This window comes from Neofelis nebulosa, chromosome 7, assembly GCF_028018385.1.
Source record: "Neofelis nebulosa isolate mNeoNeb1 chromosome 7, mNeoNeb1.pri, whole genome shotgun sequence".
Lineage (NCBI taxonomy): Eukaryota > Metazoa > Chordata > Mammalia > Carnivora > Felidae > Neofelis > Neofelis nebulosa.
The window spans coordinates 18,021,637-18,040,806 of NC_080788.1; the positions used below are offsets into that span (position 1 = coordinate 18,021,637).

At 49.4% G+C, this 19,170-nt stretch overlaps 1 protein-coding gene across 1 annotated transcript in view; it reads left to right on the forward strand.

Annotated features, from left to right (window-relative positions):
• SYNM (synemin) overlaps positions 1–18,527 on the forward strand; it is a 28,365-nt gene extending 9,838 nt beyond the window's left edge. Inside the window, exons 3-5 of the mRNA XM_058736720.1 lie at positions 8,162–8,232; positions 11,881–14,333; positions 15,255–18,527. Of these exons, the coding sequence (XP_058592703.1) occupies positions 8,162–8,232; positions 11,881–14,333; positions 15,255–15,593 (2,863 nt within the window). The 3' untranslated portion in view covers positions 15,594–18,527. The remainder of the gene's footprint in view (positions 1–8,161; positions 8,233–11,880; positions 14,334–15,254) is intronic.
• The last annotated feature ends 643 nt before the right edge of the window (positions 18,528–19,170 follow it).

Here is a 19,170-nt window from a genome sequence, read left to right on the forward strand (position 1 = left end):
CGACTGCCAGCCTGTCCGTTCTCAAGCTCCATCTCCCACATTGTCCTTGGAGACCCCCTGGGATGAACGATTGCAAAATTAAATTGGTAGGGTGTTCAAACAAATGCTGCGTGAGAGAATCTGGGTTTACTAATAAGGAAAACTTCAAAACGGGCTTTATTCAGGGGGAAGGAAGCATTAGTCAGGATTTTCTTCACTTACAAGTGACAGAAGGCCTTCTCAGACTGGCTCAAGCCAAGAACAGTGTTTATTACTCGCTTAACTGAAGAAGTGCCTAGTTTCAGGCACAGTAGGTCCGAGTGCCCTGGTGAGGTTTGATGGTGACTGTCCCTGCCACTTGCTCTGGTCTCTTCCTTCTTGGCTCTGCCCACGCTGCGGCAGGATGGGCCCCAGGCAGTGCCAGGCTTTGACCTGGAGGTCGGAGGAAGGGGCTCTTTCACATCCATCCCACCAGAACTCCTGGGCCCAGCTCTCTGGCTCTCTTGGGCCACGTGTTTGTCCCTGGTCAGGGGGACAAAGTGCTCTGGGGCTTGGAACAAGGGGTCACCCTCCCTTGAGTCCCACGGATTGAGATAGCGAGGAGGTACCCTGAACTTGCACTGACCTGGAGCAGATGTGGGTCGTCCCAGCAGTGTGACGGTCGGCAGGGGCCCAGTGTACTGTTTCTGTCTGTTGCTGGCATTTCTCTAACCCATTTAAGGGTTGACTTGGCTACCCCGTAGGAATTTAGGTGGCAGCAGGACATACGGAAAGCAGGTGATTGATTTCACTGTGTGTCTCTTTGAAGTCCAAGTTTGCACGGGGAAAATGATGAGCCTGGGCCTGGCCTTGCCTGGTTGCAGATACACCACTGGTGAGAACTGCTTGCAGGCCTCCCTGCTTCCCAGGGCTCAGGATTTAGTCTGGGAGGCGCCCACAGATCTAAAAGACATACAGGCAGTTGAATATAATCCCTTTCTTTGTATGAGCCAAAATTCTAGCATTATTATAGCTGTTGGGTGTCCTGCAGAAAAACCCTTGTCATATGTGACTCTTGTAGGATTTTACCTCGCTGCCCAAATTCTAGGCCAGGTATCAGACTTCACATTTGCGTTAGTGCCCTTTTGTTCTTCTGACCCTTTCACAAGTGCCCGTTTGATCTTTGTAAGTCTTGACCCACTGTCTTTGAGGAAGTTGACCCTCCTTCCACACCCTGCCCCACTGAGTGCAGCAGAGACTGTCAGCCTCTTGGGGACCAGGGCCTAGGGCCCCCTGCAGTGTGACTTCTTACCAGCCCTGTCTGGAGGGGCCGAGGGTGGCTGACAGTGTGGCTGGCATTGCTTTCCTCTCATGACTGAGATCATATACATTTGTCCCAGGTGTTCCGTGCAGTGCCCAGAGTTGATAGCCACCATTCTGACTAAGCATCTAATGTGGAAGAGAAGGGGTTGTGGCTCCTTAAAGTCAGCAGCACATCCCAGTACAGCTGGAATTTGCCAGCTCTGCGGAGGCCGGCTCTCAAGTGTCACCAACACTTCTGAACCCAGATATCTGGCCCTTCACTGCGAAAAAGAAATACTAATAACAAAATTGCATAATTTATAATTAAATGTAGACTTAGAGTTTATAAACAAAGACACAGGTTTAATAAGGTAATAAAATTAGAACAAAGCAAACCCAGGAGTCTAAGGCTGGAGGATTTCAGCAAGCCTAGTGGGCCATTTGGTGGCCAGGGAAGGTAGTGGTGTCTCACCTGGTGGGTGAGTGTGAGAATGAGCCCTCTCCTCCTGTGGGGCTGGCCGGTGCTAAGACCAGGGCAAGCACCGGAGAAGGTGGGCTGGCACGGGGACCTGTGCTCACTCTCCTCTACCTGTCACCAGTGAAGTTGTCTGGGGCTGGAGGTGCTTGTCTGCCAGATCCGTGACTGTGAGTGTGTTTGTTACACTGGCAGCTGAGCGGCTGGAGGAGAGATGCTCAAACGGGACAGGGTGTGGTTCTTAGCTCCATCTGTACTTGGGGGTCATCTGGAGACCCTGATGAAGCTTCGGCCCCTGGGCCCAGTCCTAGATATTCCAGTTAACCTGGCCCAGGATGGGCCCAGGTCTGGTGGTTTTACAGCTCCGAGGAGGACCGTCAGGTGCAGCTGGGGTAGAGAAGCATGGGTGCAGACCGACAGGGTTGGCATCATCTCAAGCCTGTGGGAAATGCAGAATCTCCGGCCCATTCCAGACCTCCTGGTCCAGGTCGGCCTCATGACGAGATCCCAGGTGATTCGTGTGCACATCACTGCTTGCAGAGCAGCCTGAGGACATCCTGAAGGCATTAAGCCTGTCTCACAGTAGCCTAGAGATGAGGCAAATGAAGGGCAGGCTTACTGGTTGCCGGGTGCTATGGGGGCATCATGGATGAGGCACGCAGCCACGGGGTTCCAGGAAGATCGTGTGGGAAGGGCTTCCGGGCAGAAGGGCCAGCCTGGGCGAGGATCTGAGGACGGAGCTAGCGTGGCATCTGTGGCAATGCTGGGAATTTGGGCAGATTGGTTTTGGGGGCCTGGCATGGAGGGCTGTGTGTGTGATGGATGGGCAAGAGCCACCCCTGTGAGGCCATGTTTTGTGGGTGGGGTCTGCCTTCTGGCTGCTCCAGAGATGCTGGCAGGCAGGGCGCTGTGCCTGCTCAGACGGGCCACAGACATATAGCCAGTGGCTTGGTGCTGAGGGTCACGTGCGGTGGATGAGGCTGCGTGGATGTAGGTCGCCTCCTGCACTGTGTAGGAAACAAGAAACGCCCTACAAGACGCACAACTGCGAGGCATCTGGAGATCAGAAGGGAGTTCTGAGAATCAGGGAGGGCTTCAGGAGGGAGGTGAGACTGATCTGGATTTTGAAGGATGGTGGAGATTCGATCAGACATGTAAGGAGAGAGGGGAGGCAGGAAGTGGGGGGTGGCATGTGGGGAGGGACCAGTCCCCTTAGGTGAAAAGCCAAACAAGGTGATAAAAGAGCACGTGTGCCAAGAAAACACTGTAGACCGTTTACTGCCAGCTAACAGGGTCAGATAAAGATGGTTCAGAGGAGGGACAGAGAGCTGCCAGCCGAGGTTGGCAGGAGAGATTTTCAAGAGATGTGAGATTTGAGCTGGCCTTGAAGGGCTGGGAAAGTCGGCAGTAGGAAGTGGGCTGACAGGAAGGACTCCGAAGGAGCTCCAGGTGGAAGAGTCTGATCAGAAAACAGGTGGAGGAAGGAGAATGCAAGGTGAGTGAGCAGAGGCCTGGGAAGAGGGCAGATGGAGGGGCCCCGACTGGAGGCCACTGAGGTGGAATCTGCACAAGCAGGGGACAGGGAGGTGGCCGCTGGCAGCTAAAGGGCAGGACGACTGCGTGCCGAGGTTGCGGGGGGTGGGGGGATGTGTGGTGTTGTGGGTGCGGGGAGGCCTCAGGAGGTCTCCGGTCACTGGCGATTCAGGTAGAGAGGACCTGACATGGGTGACCGAGGGAGCCTCTGCGTAGGCTGACCAAGGCGCCGGAGCCTGGCTGGGGGGAGCCCAGGAGCGTGGGAGAAGGGCGCCGCTCATTACGTGCTCTTGCAGACGAGACCTTGGCAGCGAGCCTTCTCTGTGAAGCAGCTGCTTGTTCAGGCTCCATGAAAACCAGGGGCCAGTGATGCTGTCCAGAGCCCACGGCACCCCAGACCCCCCCGCACTGCTGACACGAAGACCTGGTCCCAAAACTTCAGATTGAGAGCTTGCATAAACGCAGCTAGAAAATAGTCTCCTTGCCCTGCCCCCCCCCACACACACACAAAAAGAGAACAGAACCCAGTCATCAGGAATAAGCGATTAGAAAATAGAATGAAAAAAAAAAACACTTAGGGGTGAAATGGAGTCCAGAAACCACAAAACTGCAAGAGTCCCGTCCTGGCTTTCTAATCTGCGGGGTCAGGTGATACTTTCTCCCTCAAAATATAAAACGATGCTTTGTGTTTTAGGTTTTGGGGGTGAAATGTATAACACTTGTTCTAAATGTCGCTTGGAGAAATGGAAAGCAGGGCCAGACGATTTTTCAGAAGAAAAATACTGAAGGGAGTCTTGCTTTACATATGAACATGTAATGCAAAGATTTGCTGCCTGCGATCTGTCAGGCAAAGTCCTTTTTAAAAGGTTAGGTTGGAAATAACAACGTCAAAGTCAAAACATGTTCTTTGTATGTCTGCACAGCGGGGACGTGCGAGCTTCCTGTTTCCTCTTTGTAATGGCAGCAGAGACAGCGTGTTTCAAATGGGGGAAATAAATATTCAGTCTCTGGGTTTGGACCGCTAATAAAGCAATACAGATAATTCCTGCCATTGGCAAGTTCATCGTCGTAATGATATTTTTGGTTGCTGTATTATTTTTTTAGGATTACCTATCCCTTTGCGTGCTCCAGTTCAAAGGAAAAACAGTCCTTTGGAATTTCTCAAGCTCTTGGAGGAATACATTTAGTTTTTCTAAATTAAATCCTACTCTTTTGAAAACTTATAACCACGTGTCATAAAACTAAACCACGTGGCTGAGACTTAGCCAGTTATTAGGTGAGATCTTTGAAGTTCATGATGTCTTGTAGTTTCGGGGAGAGGAGACAGAAGGGATGGACCCTTATGTTTGGTTGCTAGCCTTCCCCACGTCACTGAAGAAACGGGTTACCCTTCATTAACCAGGATCGTAGGTTATCCAGAAACTCTTCCCCTCTTGGGCTGCTTCAGTTAACTGAAAATTAGCTGTCTTCTCAGGTCAGTAGAAGATGATGACGATTGTGAACATTTACTGAGCACCTGTTCTGTGACCGCCGTTGTTGTGAGAATTTTCCAGTTTACCGGCACCACACACTGGTGAATGCTGCCTGTTTCTGAAATGGGGAAAGTGAGTCACAGAGGGTTTGAGTAGCTTGCCCAAGGTCACAGAATGAGGAAGTGGCAGGCCCAGGATTTGAATCCACACAGCCCGACTCTGGAAGTTTCTCCATCAACCACTCCCTATGCTTCCTTCCTTTCTCTGTTTTATTAGTAATCTTGGCCCCTCTGTCGATCATTTGATTTTTTTTTTTTCTAGTCTCTAGAACAGATGGATGGACCTTTGATACGTGATTTAGCACTGAGCACAGAGGGAATGACCAGAAGCAGCATGGCCCTAGTGTGACCTTCCACAAAACACCTGTAGTGTGGGGCGGAGCCTTGCCAGTGCGGATGGTCATGTTGTCCTCTGTCTCCGCCTCCCTCTCCTGCACCCAGCCCTGAGTCCAGTCAGCGTGGCAGGCAGCCCCCTACCCTCTCTGGATCTTAGAGGCCAGGGAGGCAGTTCTGAGGCTCCTTCCCCGGCTCTGTCCCCTTTGCCTCCCCTCACCGCCCCCGCCCCCCCCCCCCGCACTTAGCCAGGAAGCACTTTGTGAACCATCCCACTAGGCTCCACTGGCATCACTTCTGGAAACATCTTCCAGCTGTCCCTCTTCCCTCACTCTTGTCCGCACTTATTGCGGACAGAGGCGTGCCTTGTGCCCCCAGTGAGGAATCATAGCGGACATGCCCTGTAATTGCATTAGGATAATCTATCCCGGCCAGAGAGCCCCCACCGTGGGCCTGGCTCTGATGACCAGTGGGGTCTATTAGGGCCTGGAGCCTGGCCAGAGGCCACATTATAGCTCACTTACACACTATGGATTTGTCTCGGACTCCTTAATGAGGCCAGGGACTTGGTTTTCCTGCACATGTTTGCTTATTTTCCTGCTCTAACAGGCTGCCAGCCTGCGGGGCTGTATAAAATGTTCACTAATAGCTCGTGATTCAGGGGGTTGGCATTTCTCACAGTCACCACGGCTTGGCGGCCGTTTTCCTCCAATGCTCTCGAAATAACCAGAGAACGCTCTACCCTTTTCTTAAAGTTGTAGGAGTCTGTTCCCTAAAAATGTTCTTTTTAGAGCTTTTGAGGAAATTTCTGGCGTCTCCTCGGCAGAGTTTGTTTGTGCCTCTGTCCTTTGAGTCCTGTGAGCTGCGTTGGCACAGGGCAGGACTCTGTGTGTGTCAGGAGGGGTGTCTGTTAATTAAGGTGTGAATTAAATGACAGTCCCTTAACTGTGCCTGTAAGACTCTGCGCTGGACACTCAGGCGGAGAAGGTGACACATCGCTTTGCCTTCCGGGAGCCAGCCATTGAGAGGACGACTGAGTTCTTCCCCAGAAGAAGCTTCATTGTGGGAGAGCCCTGGAGGGGCGTTTTGATGGAAGTCACCAGAAGATGTTGAATATGCTTTCATTGATACGTTCTGGAGGGTCTGTCTGCAGGATTTGTTCTTTTGAAAATGTGTGTGAAATACTGATGTCTTAGGCGTGGCAGGAAGGTCTAAGCAGCTTGCAGGGATGATGGGCGCCTGGGCTGCATTGACCCTCCCCACTGGTGAGCTGTGTGCCTTTGGACAAGACACTCTGCCCGCACTCCAGTGCTCGTACCTCTGAGCCGGATGCTTATTGTTGGCCCTGTGTGGGGCGGGATGGGGGGTGCTAGGAGGGCTTCATGAGGGTCAGAGCCACGCTCGGTGCCCAGACTTAGCCAGGGCCGGTGACCAGCACGTGACCACACAGACCCCCTCAGGTGACTGGTGCCTGCTCCTCGGTAACCATAGCCTCCCCCTCAGGGTCCTGAACTCAGTCAGAGTTTGGTGACCGCTTGGATTTCCTGAGAGAGGAACAAAAGCATTCTCTTTGAGGGATGGGGGAAGCTATTTCTATCCCCCAGGGGATTTTCTTTATCCCCGAACACACCCAGCCCCCTGCCCTGCCTTGTCACTGAGTTCTCTGCTGACCCGGACTCCTCCTGGAACCTAAAACGCTTGGTCATGAGGATGTGGGATTAACGGGTTGGTGTCCCTTTTCCTGGCTTCTGCCCCGAGTGGACGGGCTGGGGCTCTGGACTGGGCCCCTCATCTTCCTGAGTGTGTACCTCAGTCCCTGCTTCGGTGGCAGACCCCCTCCCCTGCCGCGTACACCTTGAGTGGGATCCCATTCGCCCTTGTCTTTGCTTTTTTCCTCTGAAGAGGGAGGGGGGCTCTTCCTTGGCCATCCCCCACCTGCCCACGGGGTTCTCGCACTTACGGGGATCACCACATTTGAATCAGTGGAAATGGAACTTGGCGCTGGTTTGCCTGAACCACTGAGTCCCTGCTCGGATCTGGCATCTCTCCTCCGTTTTTGTGCCCAGCTCTCACTGGTAATATCAGTATTTCCAAGTGGGACCAGCTTCTGGTTGCCCTTTGCCATATACAGTGTGTTTCTTGGAACTGACATTAGTGACTTCACACATTGCCCTAGCAACCAAGACAACTGTTGTGGCCGCAGCGGCCAGCGTCCTCGGGGTCTCTCTGAGTGACTGTCGTCCCGGTGCTGACCTGTCCCAGCATGCCGGGTGTGTCGGGCCCAGAGCCTGACACCCCGTTCTCCCCCAGGGCTCTGAGTTGTGTGCGTGAATAACAGCTTACTGAAGACACTGCAGTTTTAGACTTCTGGATGTGGCCAAAGGAATCACCCAATCAAGTGCCTTTTGCTGTTTCATTAAAGGAGAGACCAGGATGCTTCTCTGGATGACACGGTGGAGAGGTGGTCTGCAGCCTGTCCTTTTCCTCCTCTACCTGCCCGCTTCCCATCTCTTGTTTTCCCTTTTCTCTCCAGGATGTCCCCAGGACACCCAGTGTAAAAAACATAAATGCATTCTGGCTGCCTTATTTACAAACCAGTGTCAGTCCTTGCTCTGCTCTTAGTCGACCCCCAACGTGTGACTCCAGAAAGACCCCTGTGGGAGTTATGATTATTCTGGGGCCCTTTAGCCCTGGGGAGATCTGCTGTGCATGGGCCTGTCCCCGCTTCCCAGACAAGCCAGACCCCTGATCCCCACTCCTAGGCCCACATCTCTCTTCTCCTCCTTTTCCTTGTCCTGGGCTTGGAAGGGCTTTCTAGAATGTCTGTAGCCCTCACCCCACATTATGTTCATTGCTCTATCCAGCCAGGTCCACTGAGGTGGGCTTCGATCCCTGTGGTGCAGTATCTTCAGACACAAGTCCTGTGACACTGGGACACTGTGGTCATGGACCAGATACTACATACTATGGCTTACAGCAGCACTTCTCACTCTTTTACTTCCTGATGAATTTTTTTTTAATTTTTACAGAGCCTTACTAGAAGGAGAAAGTAATCCAGAGATACTGATCTTGACTGAGCGCATCGAAAACGTGCCACAAGGTAAATATAAGAAAAGCTAAATATTTAATTTTAGGGTGTTTTCTATATGAACAGATTGATTCCATGGTTAAATAGTAAGGCATCATTTGTCAGGAAGAATTTGGGATTAGGTATGATTTTTTTTTTTTTTTCAGATAAGTGTCATTCATGCCTCTCTTAAGTACCAGCCAGATTTTATTTGATAGGCTGTGGTTTAAATAGCAATGTAAGTGTGAATGCATGGGACAGTGTTTAGTAAGCTCATTTATTCATCTAGCCAATACTTTGGGGGCGTTTCCTACCCAGTGTGGTGAGTGGGGAGGAGGGGGGTGCTGATGGAGAGGTGGGAAGGGTGAAGGGCGAGGAGACAGTGGATGTGGACTTGTTTGTCATACCCTTCAGAAGGAACACCCTTTACAGACCAAAGACTTACAGGTTGTTTCCCCCCTCCACTTCTGGATATATATCTTTTTTTATTTTTTATTTATTTTTTCCCTTTTATTTTTTGATTTTTTTTCAATATGAAATTTATTATCAAATTGATTTCCATACAACACCCAGTGCTCATCCCAACACGTGCCCTCCTCAATACGTGTCACCACCCCTCCCCCTCCTCCTCCCCCCCCATCAACCCTCAGTTTGTTCTCAGTATTTAAGAGTCTCTTATGGTTTGCCTCCTTCCCTCTCTGTAACTTTTTTTTCCCCCTTCCCCTCCCCCCGGTCTTCTGTTAAGTTTCTTAGGATCCACATACGAGTGAAAACATATGGTATCTGTCTTTCTCTGCCTGTCTTATTTCACTTAGCATAACACTTTCCAGTTCTATCCATGTTGCTACAAAAAGCCATATTTCATTCTTTCTCATTGCCACGTAGTATTCCATTGTGTATATAAACCACAATTTCTGTATCCATTCGTCAGTTGATGGACATTTAGGCTCTTTCCATAATTTGGCTATTGTTGAAAGTGCTGCTATAAACATTGGGGTACAAGTGCCCCTATGCATCAGCACTCCTGTATCCCTTGGGGAAATTCCTAGCAGTGCTACTGCTGAGTCATAGGGTAGATCTTACAGTTTTAACACAAGTATCAGGAGGTATTACTTTGTACGGCAAGTAGTCTGCTCTCTGGAACTCGCTAGCCCATGGGGGCAGAGGTGGGAACGGTTATACCATTTGTATACTGAGCTGCATTGGCCCGGGCAGCTCAGATTGACATGGGTAGCAGGTGTCACTGGGTGCCCTAAGGTCTGTCTTGATTGAGGCCAAAAGCTACAGAATAAAGGTCATATTTCCTGTAGCTACGGAACCAATGAACAGGTTAGTGTTCACTAGAAAGGCCCTAAGAAACCTGTAGGATAACTTTAAAAAGGAAAAAAGAAAAGCTTAAAAGCCACATAGAATCTTAAAGGGCTTTCTGGCTAAGCAAGGCAGATTAAATTACTTACAGTATGTTAGTATATACCTTATTCAGCAGAGTTTCGGTCTGCATGAGTATTACCATATTCAAAATCATGGCAAATTGGGAATGCATATATTTGGTACATCTGTCAGGAGAATATTTAGTTAACTGCCAGTCTGGATAGATGGCATATTAAAAAAAAAAACCAATAGTTTCCATCTTTATTTTTCAAAAACAGCAGGCAATTCACAGATTTGAAAGGTCACTGATTCAGAACAATAATTTTGGTTTCAGGTGTCTGTGACTGGTAGGAATTGGGTCTTAGACAATATCCAGTAAGTTTACTTACTGATTTTGAGAGTAAGGTTGAAAAAAAGCAAAGATGTTATTCACCAGATTTCAAGGTTTACTTCAGTCACTTAGATTTTTTACTTGAGGCTATTTAAGTCTGAAAGTCCATCACATCACTTAGAAGGGAGAGAGGGGAAAAGGGCTGGGGCCACACTTTGAGAAGAACCACCAGTTGAGGGCCAGGGCTTGCTAATCTTTGACTAGCTGAGTTCTTGGAGCCTAGGGAGAACTCAGCAGGAGGGTTACTGGGGGCCTCTGTTAACTTGTTTCATTCACTGATTGTTTCATCTGGCTTGTTAAAGGATACAGAGACAGTATTTGCAAACTAAATCTATTTTAGCAGTTATGGATTAGGCTAAAAGAAAGTAGCATTAGAATAAAGAGGACCAGTTGTGAACTCTTTTAATAGGCTTTGAGTTTCCAGATAGTTGTGTGTCCTGTGTGATATACACGCAGTTAACTGTTCACTGAATGAATGTACGGATGTGTTCTTAGATAGTGAATTTATCAATACTTATGAATACACTTATGTTTCTTTTGTAATATTGTATAGAATAATTCTGGCCACTTGCCCACACTCGGTTGACAGCCTAAAACCAGTCTGTCATCTTCCATATTTCTTGGTGAACCTTAATTAAAGATCAGATGGTTCTTGCAGTTTCCCAGGGATTCATCTTCTGGGGCTTCTCTGTTTTGTTTTTTTTTTTTTTTTTAACGTTTATTTATCCTTGAGACAGAGAGACAGAGCATGAACAGGGGAGGGGCAGAGAGAGAGGGAGACACAGAATCCGAAACAGGCTCCAGGCTCTGAGCTGTCAGCACAGAGCCCGACGCGGGGCTCGAACTCACGGACTGCGAGATTGTGACCTGAGCCGAAGTCGGCCGCTTAACCGACTGAGCCACCCAGGCGCCCCTGGGGCTTCTCTGTTTAAGATCAGTATATTGACCTGAAAGGAGGAATCTTGGAGAAAATGTCCTGGCCTGGTCTTTCTCTTGTACCCTGAGCTCTGTCCTAAAGAGGCCCCTGGCTTTGGCTGATGTGACAGGGAGATCAAGGGTGGAGAGTGGGCTTTGCTAGGCTCAGCCGGATGGGGTGCGGTGGGCACAAGGGGGCGCTCTCAGGGTGGACAGTGCTCTTGACCACATTCTAACCCACCAGCTGCTGTGCCTGAGAGCAGGTACCCACCTGGAGTTTGGACATCCCCGAGGGTAAGCACCCTCTGTGGACCATCCGGAGCAAAGCAAGGAGCCCAGGATCAGGACATTAAAACAGACCGTAGTGTTGGTGACTGGTCAGCTTCCTGCTCTGGCTCCCTTTCAAATGGACAGTTTGTAAAGAAAAAAAATAGAAGTATAAAAATAGAAGAAGCCAGGGAGCTTTAGAAAAAGTTAACCTCGTCAATACTTGTTGGCCCAACATGGAAACCAGTGACAAATCAGAGCATATTAAATGGGGGAGAGAGACTGCCAGTTAGCATGGAGTGATCTCGTACTTTGTAATAATGAAGCTCTCTTCTCCACGGAAATAAGTAAAATAAACTCAGGCTGTCAACAAAGCAGCAATGCATGTTTCCAAACTATCACGGTACTGTGAAATTTAATCCACAGAGACTAGCACCCAGCTTCTCGAATGCACGTGCCGACCTGCACGAGCTCACGTTTGCTGATGTTTGTGAAGGTGGATGATATTTGAAGATCAGCAATGAGAGCAAAGTGTTGTGCTGTGGTGCATAGCGCTACATTTTATTGTAACGGGTTTTTTTTAAACTACCAAAATCAATGATTTGGGGGTGGAAAATAGCTCATTTGTAAATGCCCTTTCTGCCATAATAGTTTGTATTTATGATGATGGGATGGGATTTGACCTGTAGTGATGCCTTTAAGATGAGAGAGGTAATGATGACTGTCGTTTTCTGCAGAGTTCAGAAAAACATCCTATCAGTATGCCAGCACGGTGCTGCAGAGGGAAAATGAACGAAATCTGTTTCCCAGGCGGAAAGCACCTCTGGCCAGCTTCAGCCACAGCCTGGCGCAGCGCTCTCACCTGTCGGCAAAGCCCGGAGCTCGGCCCGCCGTCCCAGGTGCTGTGGGCAGTGGCTTCCTAGGCTCGGGATATTCTTCCCTAACCACTACCCGGTGGGAGAAAACTGACGGCAAAACTGCCGACTCTCAGGAAAAATCTGCCAACAGCCAAGCCAGCATCAGAACTTTCTCTCCAGTGCCCGGTCTTTTAAGGGATACTGAGGCTCCAGCGAAAACATTCCCCGAAAGACCGAGAACCGTGGGTACAAAGGCCGCCTCTGCTAATGTAGCCAAAGAGCCCACCCTTGCCCAAAAGCCCTATCGGGACAATGTGTCGACAGGTGCTTCCAAAAGCACGTGGTCAAGTGAGAGAACCGTCCTTGTGGAAAAGAAGACGGGGGCTAATGTCACGAGAGAGCAGGAGAGAAACAGGCCAGGTGCCATCCAAACAAAGTGGGAAGAGAAGGTGTTTGATTCCAAAGAGAAGGCTTCAGAGGAGAGGAATCTAAGGTGGGAAGAGCTGACAAAGTTAGATAAAGAAGCAAGAAAAAGAGAAAGCCAGCAAATGAGGGAAAAGGAGAGAGGGAAGGAGTCGGCGAAGGAGAAGAGTGTTCGAGAAAGAGAGGTACCGATCAGTCTAAAAGTCTCCCAGGATAGCACACCAGGGGTGGCCCCGAAAGGTTTGCAGACTCCCCTCCAGGGGGATGCTGGTGACGGTGCAGGCAGAGGCATGGAAAAGAGGGAGGCCAGGTTCAGGCTGGACCACGGCGACACCACCAGCTCCCCGAAGGGCGACTCCACGACCGAAACCATAGCCGAAAACATCGTGTCCAGTATCCTGAAGCAGTTTACCCAGTCTCCTGATACAGAGACATCTGCTAATTCTTTTCCGGACACGAAGGTCACTTACATGGACAGGAAGGAGCTTCCCGGCGACAGGAAAACAAAGACTGAGATAGTCGTGGAGTCGAAACTGACCGAAGAAGTGGATATTTCAGACGAGGCTGGCCTGGACTATCTTCTGAGCAAGGATGTTAAGGAGGTGGACCTGAAAGGAAAATCGGCTGAGCGGATGATAGGAGACATAATCAACCTTGGTCTGAAAGGAAGAGAGGGGAGGGCAAGGGTGGTCAACGTGGAGATCATTGAGGAGCCTGTGAGCTATGTTGCTGGTGAGAAGGCGGAGGAGTTTTCTACCCCCTTCGAAGTGGAGGAGGTTGATGATGTGTCTCCGGGCTCCAAGGGGCTGGCTGAGGAGCAAGAAGGTTATGGAGAAACAGACATCATGTTCTCAGGTAATCAGCATAAAAAGACCAAGCGGCCCCAAGAGAATGTAACTCACGTCGAAGAAGTAATGGAGGCGGGTGACTCAGAGGGAGAGCAGAGTTATTTTGTGTCGACCCCAGATGAGCACCCTGCGGGGCAGGACAGAGACGAGGGCTCGGTGTATGGGCAGATCCACATTGAAGAAGAGTCCACCATCAGGTACTCTTGGCAAGATGAAATCGTGCCAGGGACGCGGAGAAGAATAAAGACGGATGATGGGCTGGGGGAGAAGGTGGTGAAGCCGTTGGACATCTCAGAACCTTCTGTGGAGGAGGAGGTGGGTTATACTCACTGGAAGGAACAAGCTAGAAGTGGTGAATTTCATGCTGAGCCCACAGTCATTGAGAAGGAGATTAAAATACCACCTGAGTTCCACACGTCCATTAAGGGATCCTTCAAGGAGCCCAGACACCAGCTGGTGGAGGTTATCGGGCAGCTGGAAGAGAGCCTTCCGGAGCGCATGAAGGAAGAGCTGTCTGCTCTCACCAGAGAGGGTCAGGGCGGGCCCGAGAACGTTTCGGTCGACGTAAAGAAAGTCCACACCTCCGGGGGTAGGTCCGTGACCTTGGTTGCCGAAGTCAACCTCTCGAGAACCGTGGATGCCGATCAGTTAGACCTGGAGGAGCTGAGCAAAGACGAAGCCAGTGAAATCGAGAAAACCGTGGAGTCAGTGGTACGAGACAGTTTGGCCAGGCGGCACAGCCCGGCGCCTGGAAGCCCAGACGGGGAGACCGCAGAGGAGCCCCCGGCTGCCGGCTTTCGCTTCAAGCGCTGGGCCACCCAGGAACTGTACCGCCCCGGCGGTGAGGAGGGCGATGCCAGCCGGGCCTCTCAGGGCACGGGGCAGGTCGCTTCCCCGGGTCCGGTGTCAGCCACGGTAGAAGTCACCAGCCCGAGGGGCTTTGCCCAGTCACACGTGGTAGAGGACGTAAGCCGGTCTGTCAGGCGTGTTAAAGTAGACCCCACTGGGATTTGGAGGACTGAGCAAGTCTCACGAGAAGGACCCACTGCACAAGTGGTGGAGGTAAGTGGGGAAGGGGACCTAAGTCCGGCCCTGAGCTCGCCAGGAGCCACCTAGTCTGTGAGGCACTTCACCCTGAGTCCTGATCAAAGTCAAGTGTCCCAGGAAGTCTTCTTCCAAAGGTCTGTCCCTGCCTTTCGGGAGGCAGGGGGCACAGAAGAGCCTGGCCCAATAGAGCTGTCCACAGATATGGACACAGCGGGGAGGCGCAGTGTGTTTGGCTCCGAACAGTTTCATGCTAAAAGGGAAATTACTTTTCAGGGCCCCATTTCTGGGTCGGGGAAGGTTGGCGATTATTTTCAAACAGAAGAGTCAGTACCCAGACTTCTGTAAAGGACCTTCAGGTGGGCCCCAGAGAGGGGTTTGGGGAGCAGATCCAGTTCAGAGCCCCCCTTCCAGACAGAAGGGCGTTGAGTATCAGGGAAGCTTCCGTGAGCACTGAAGAGTGGTCAGGGGACGGCACATCTGTCAGGCAGGTCACGGTCTGGGCTCAGCAGCATCAGACCACTGAGCACATAGTTCCCCTGCCCCGGGAATTCAGCCACTCAGAAAGCAGTGCCCATGGAGAGGGCTCGGCATACGTGAGCCAGGCTGCGCGTAGTTCCGCTGTGGGTGGGAGGGTCCTGATGACCGGAAAGAGCACCTTCCAAAGTGCCAGTTCCCAGTGGCCTCAGGAGGCCAGCGTGGGAGATGCACGAGGGGCAGAGGAGACACCGGGCATGAGCAGAGCCTTTAGGCACATTTGTCTGGGTCCCGCAGAGACCACAGCCTCTGAACGGGTTGTCTTCCAAATTTGGATTGTTATCCAAATCGCTTGCACCTGCCGGTTCAGCGGGCTCCCCTGAGCTAGGCGAGTTGCCAGACGGCAGCGGGGTGCTCAGGCACGTGGCACGGGGCCCCAGAGACTCTCCGTTTACCTTTCAGATGGACATGAGTCACGTGGAGGCGAGCCCCCGCTGGACGCAAGACACCACGGTCTTCTTCCCCGCAGGGACGGAAGCGGCGGCTCGTGGTGCCCCTGACCGTGGGGCCTGGAGAGACGGGGGCAGTGGGAATGCCTGGGTGGCCAGCGTGAGCTTTCAGGGCTCTTCCGGGGACGGACACCAGGTCCCCGGGGAAAAGGGCAAGGCGCAGGCTGAGTTTGACAAGACGGTGCAGCTACAGAGGATGGTAGACCAAAGGTCGGTGATTTCGGATGAAAAGAAAGTTGCCCTCCTCTATCTAGACAGTCAGGAGGAGGAGAGTGAGGGCCGCTGGTTTTGATAAGCAAATATTCTGTTGTCAGTGGTGTCTTGTCTGGTAACACAGTAACACACAGAGGCCTTTACTTCTTTGAAGGAGGGAGTCTCAGTCTTTACGAAGACCTCCCCACTTTTCTTACTTTCTCCAAAGAGCGCTCCAGGCGATGTCACTTTACTTTATAATCTGTAAAGGTGTCAAATGAATTCATGCCTTCGAAGGCATTTGAATTTTATTTTTGAGTTGGAACTTTGACACAAATATTTTTTATCTTTTTAGTCTTAAAAGTTCCTTTTTCTGGAGTTTTCTCTCCACTGCTTGAGACAGTTTCGACCAATTTTGCTCCTGGTCACGGAAATGCCTCACATCTGTTTGAAGTTATAATCAACTCTCTGTAGGGAAAATGCCTAAACGGTAACAATATAGTAAGATGCCTATATGATAACAAGATTAAAGTAATATATTTAAGAGTAAATTTTATTTGCATGTGCTAATATGAAATAATCAACTAACATTTAAAAGGAAAAATGCGTACATTTGTCACTTTTCCAAGTCTTTTCAAAAAGAAATCCTAGGAAAGAAGCAGATTGCTTCCATAAAAGATAAAAGTGAAAAAAAAAAAAACCTAAATGGTTCTAAATTTAGGAAAAAGTTAAGTTCACTTTGAGACTTGAATGAATTGCTTTCTATGTGCAGAACTCCAAAAAATATATAGTATTTTTGTTTATGGAGAGGATAGCTTCAGCCCATTTGATATTCCAAGTCCACACGCTTGCTTTGTTCGTGTAAGTTCTTAGAAGCCCACCCTGGGCTTATGTGTAGGGAAAGTGACTGTTGGGAATGGGTTATTGTATTTCCTTTCTCACAGCACTGGGTTGTTAAGTAGCATACAGTCTAAGTATTCTTGTTTGTTACAACCTAAGTTCTGGAGTAGCCAGCTCCCGCCAGAGTGTTAAGCTTCTCCATACCTTAACCCTTAGCCCTGTCTACACGTTTAATTTTACTGGCGGGAGGCAGACCCTGAAGACAGTAAAGAGAATGCTGATGATGCTCAAGCTAGAGCCTGGCTTGCCAGATGATCCTGTGCCGTGACATTGGAAGCACAGGGTGGACTGTGCCTCCCAGAGAAGGCCTTGCAACGCACCGCTAAAGGGACCGAAGTCTGGGTGATGCAAAATGACAACCAACCTCGAGGACGTTTTTGCATTTTCTTTTTTTTTTTTTTTAACGTTTATTTATTTTTGAGACAGAGAGAGACAGAGCATGAACAGGGGAGGGGCAGAGAGAGAGGGAGACACAGAATCTGAAACAGGCTCCAGGCTCTGAGCGGTCAGCACAGAGCCCGACGTGGGGCTCAAACTCACAGACCGTGAGATCATGACCTGAGCCGAAGTCGGACACTTAACCGACCAAGCCACCCAGGCGCCCCCGTTTTTGCATTTTCAACAGAAATCATTACAGCTGGGGTGTTTTGCCCAGGGAAGAGAATACTAATGTTACATAGGATAAGATGTTTTGTGGGAGGGACTGGGTGCCTCTCCTGCTGCCCAGCACCCAGGAGGGGCCCTGGAGGAAGGCAAAGGCCCTACCCTCGCGGGCCATGGGATGCTGACGTGCAGGTACACACCGTGAAGTTGAAGGTACTAGAAAGAGTGAGTGTGCTTTACTGGGTTTGTTTTATTTTACACAAGGGTATTGCTTTTAAGGCTTCGTCTTTAAAGGTAGCAGCACACAGAAATTACCTCTCCAGTAGCACAGTATTATTTTAATCCAAACTAGTTGCTTGCACATAACATTGTTTAAACTGTATTTCTGGTAACAATCCTAGAACTGCCAGTAGGACACTGAGGAATAGTGATTGGAGGCAATGCCATCCTCTGGTGGGTTATGACGTTGGGGTGGTGGTTACGGCATGAGGGTCTTCTCTCAGTGGGGGGAGGCGGGATGTCACACAGTGGCCCTCAGCTCCTAGAAATGGCTACAGCAGGTAGTTTAGGGAGAGTGCATTTTCTTAATAAGTGGAGGAGAAATGCAGCCAAGTTTTCAGGATGATCCATTTTACAAACACTGTGAATCGGGGTATAGAAAAAGTTGAACTGCAAGTTTAAACCTTTGTTATCTTCCAAATGAACTAGTAATTGTCACAGACTGGTACAGAGGTGATGGCTTGGCAAACAAAGCCTTCTTGTTTCTCATATAGTCAAAGATGGGCGATTTTATGTTAGCTGTAATTGGTAATGGTATTTGTAGAAGTGATTTATTGGTCAAGGTGACAGCCTACTGTTTTGGTGGCGACACAGACTGAGGATGGGGAGTCTGTTATGTGAGTCTGAGTGGGCTTACTTTAATGTCCCTGTCTTGCCTTGTGATCTTGTGAATGAGTGCTAACAGGGACAGATTATTAATATCATGACCCACCTCTCTTTGGAAAATATCTTAGGTCTTAATTTATATTTCCATGTTAGAACACATGTCTTCAAGAAGCATCCTGCCAAGAGTACTTACCAATATGGACTCCTGAGCTGTCTTTGGTTACTCAGTCTCTGGATCACCCAGGAGCAGGCATGCCCTCCACACTGTGAAGGTCGCCTGAAAGTTCTGTGTCCTTTAAAACCAGTCGCTCTGGAGACCATAGAAATCAACTTTGTGGGTTGGGACAGAACCAATTTTTGCTGTTGTATAGACAAAACAGTATTAATGGAATGTTTTTCACCTTCCCACTGGTTGTTTTGATATCATTTGTTTCAAATGTATATTTAGAATGGAATCACTTACAAAGCTCATCTTTCTAAGCTCCTGTTCCCTACAAAGGGAAATGTCACAAGAATGTATAAAAATAAAAATCTAAGAAAAAAAAAAACAAAAACCTCCACGTTGTTCCTAAAGAGAATGAATGTTTTCCAGTAGGTGTTTTTGTGGTTTCTATTTAAGCTCTAATTAAAGCATCTATGTGTTTTACATGCATGATTTTTTTTTTTTTAATGGTTGCACGGAATCACTGGGGAGAATATGTATGGAAAGTTCTGGCTCTTTACCCAAATCAGAACTTGATACTGTTAACACAAAACTACAAAGCGTAGCAGACAGAGCAAAAACCAGCTGGCTCATATTCAAATATAGACTGGGCAGTTTGTGGTAAGAACGTGGTCATCACAGCCTGGAAGGCTAGTGTCAGTAGGGTGACCAGCCATCCTGTTTTGCCTGGGATGGAGGGGTCCCCCGGGACATGGTTTCAGTGCTAAAACCAGGACCGTCCTCGGCACACCAAAATGGTTACTTTGAGTGCAAATCGGAGTGGTTAGTTAATCCTGGCTGTTTCTTAGGTGCTTGAAAAACTTGAAGTAGAATGAGACAAAGGAATAGTTATTAGGTACCCTTACCTGTCTAACTTTTTACCACCCCCTCCCCATGACTATCTATAGTCTTCCTCTCGTGTTGAAGTTCACACATTTAATAGATGGGAGACATTTGGGGGGGGACATTCCTATATTCATTCTTTCCTTGGGGTGGGGACTAAATTTTTTAAAATATATTTTAGTTTCTGTGATTGCAAGATACTATCCTCCAAGAAAGACAGAGAGGAAGAAGTAACATCAGAATT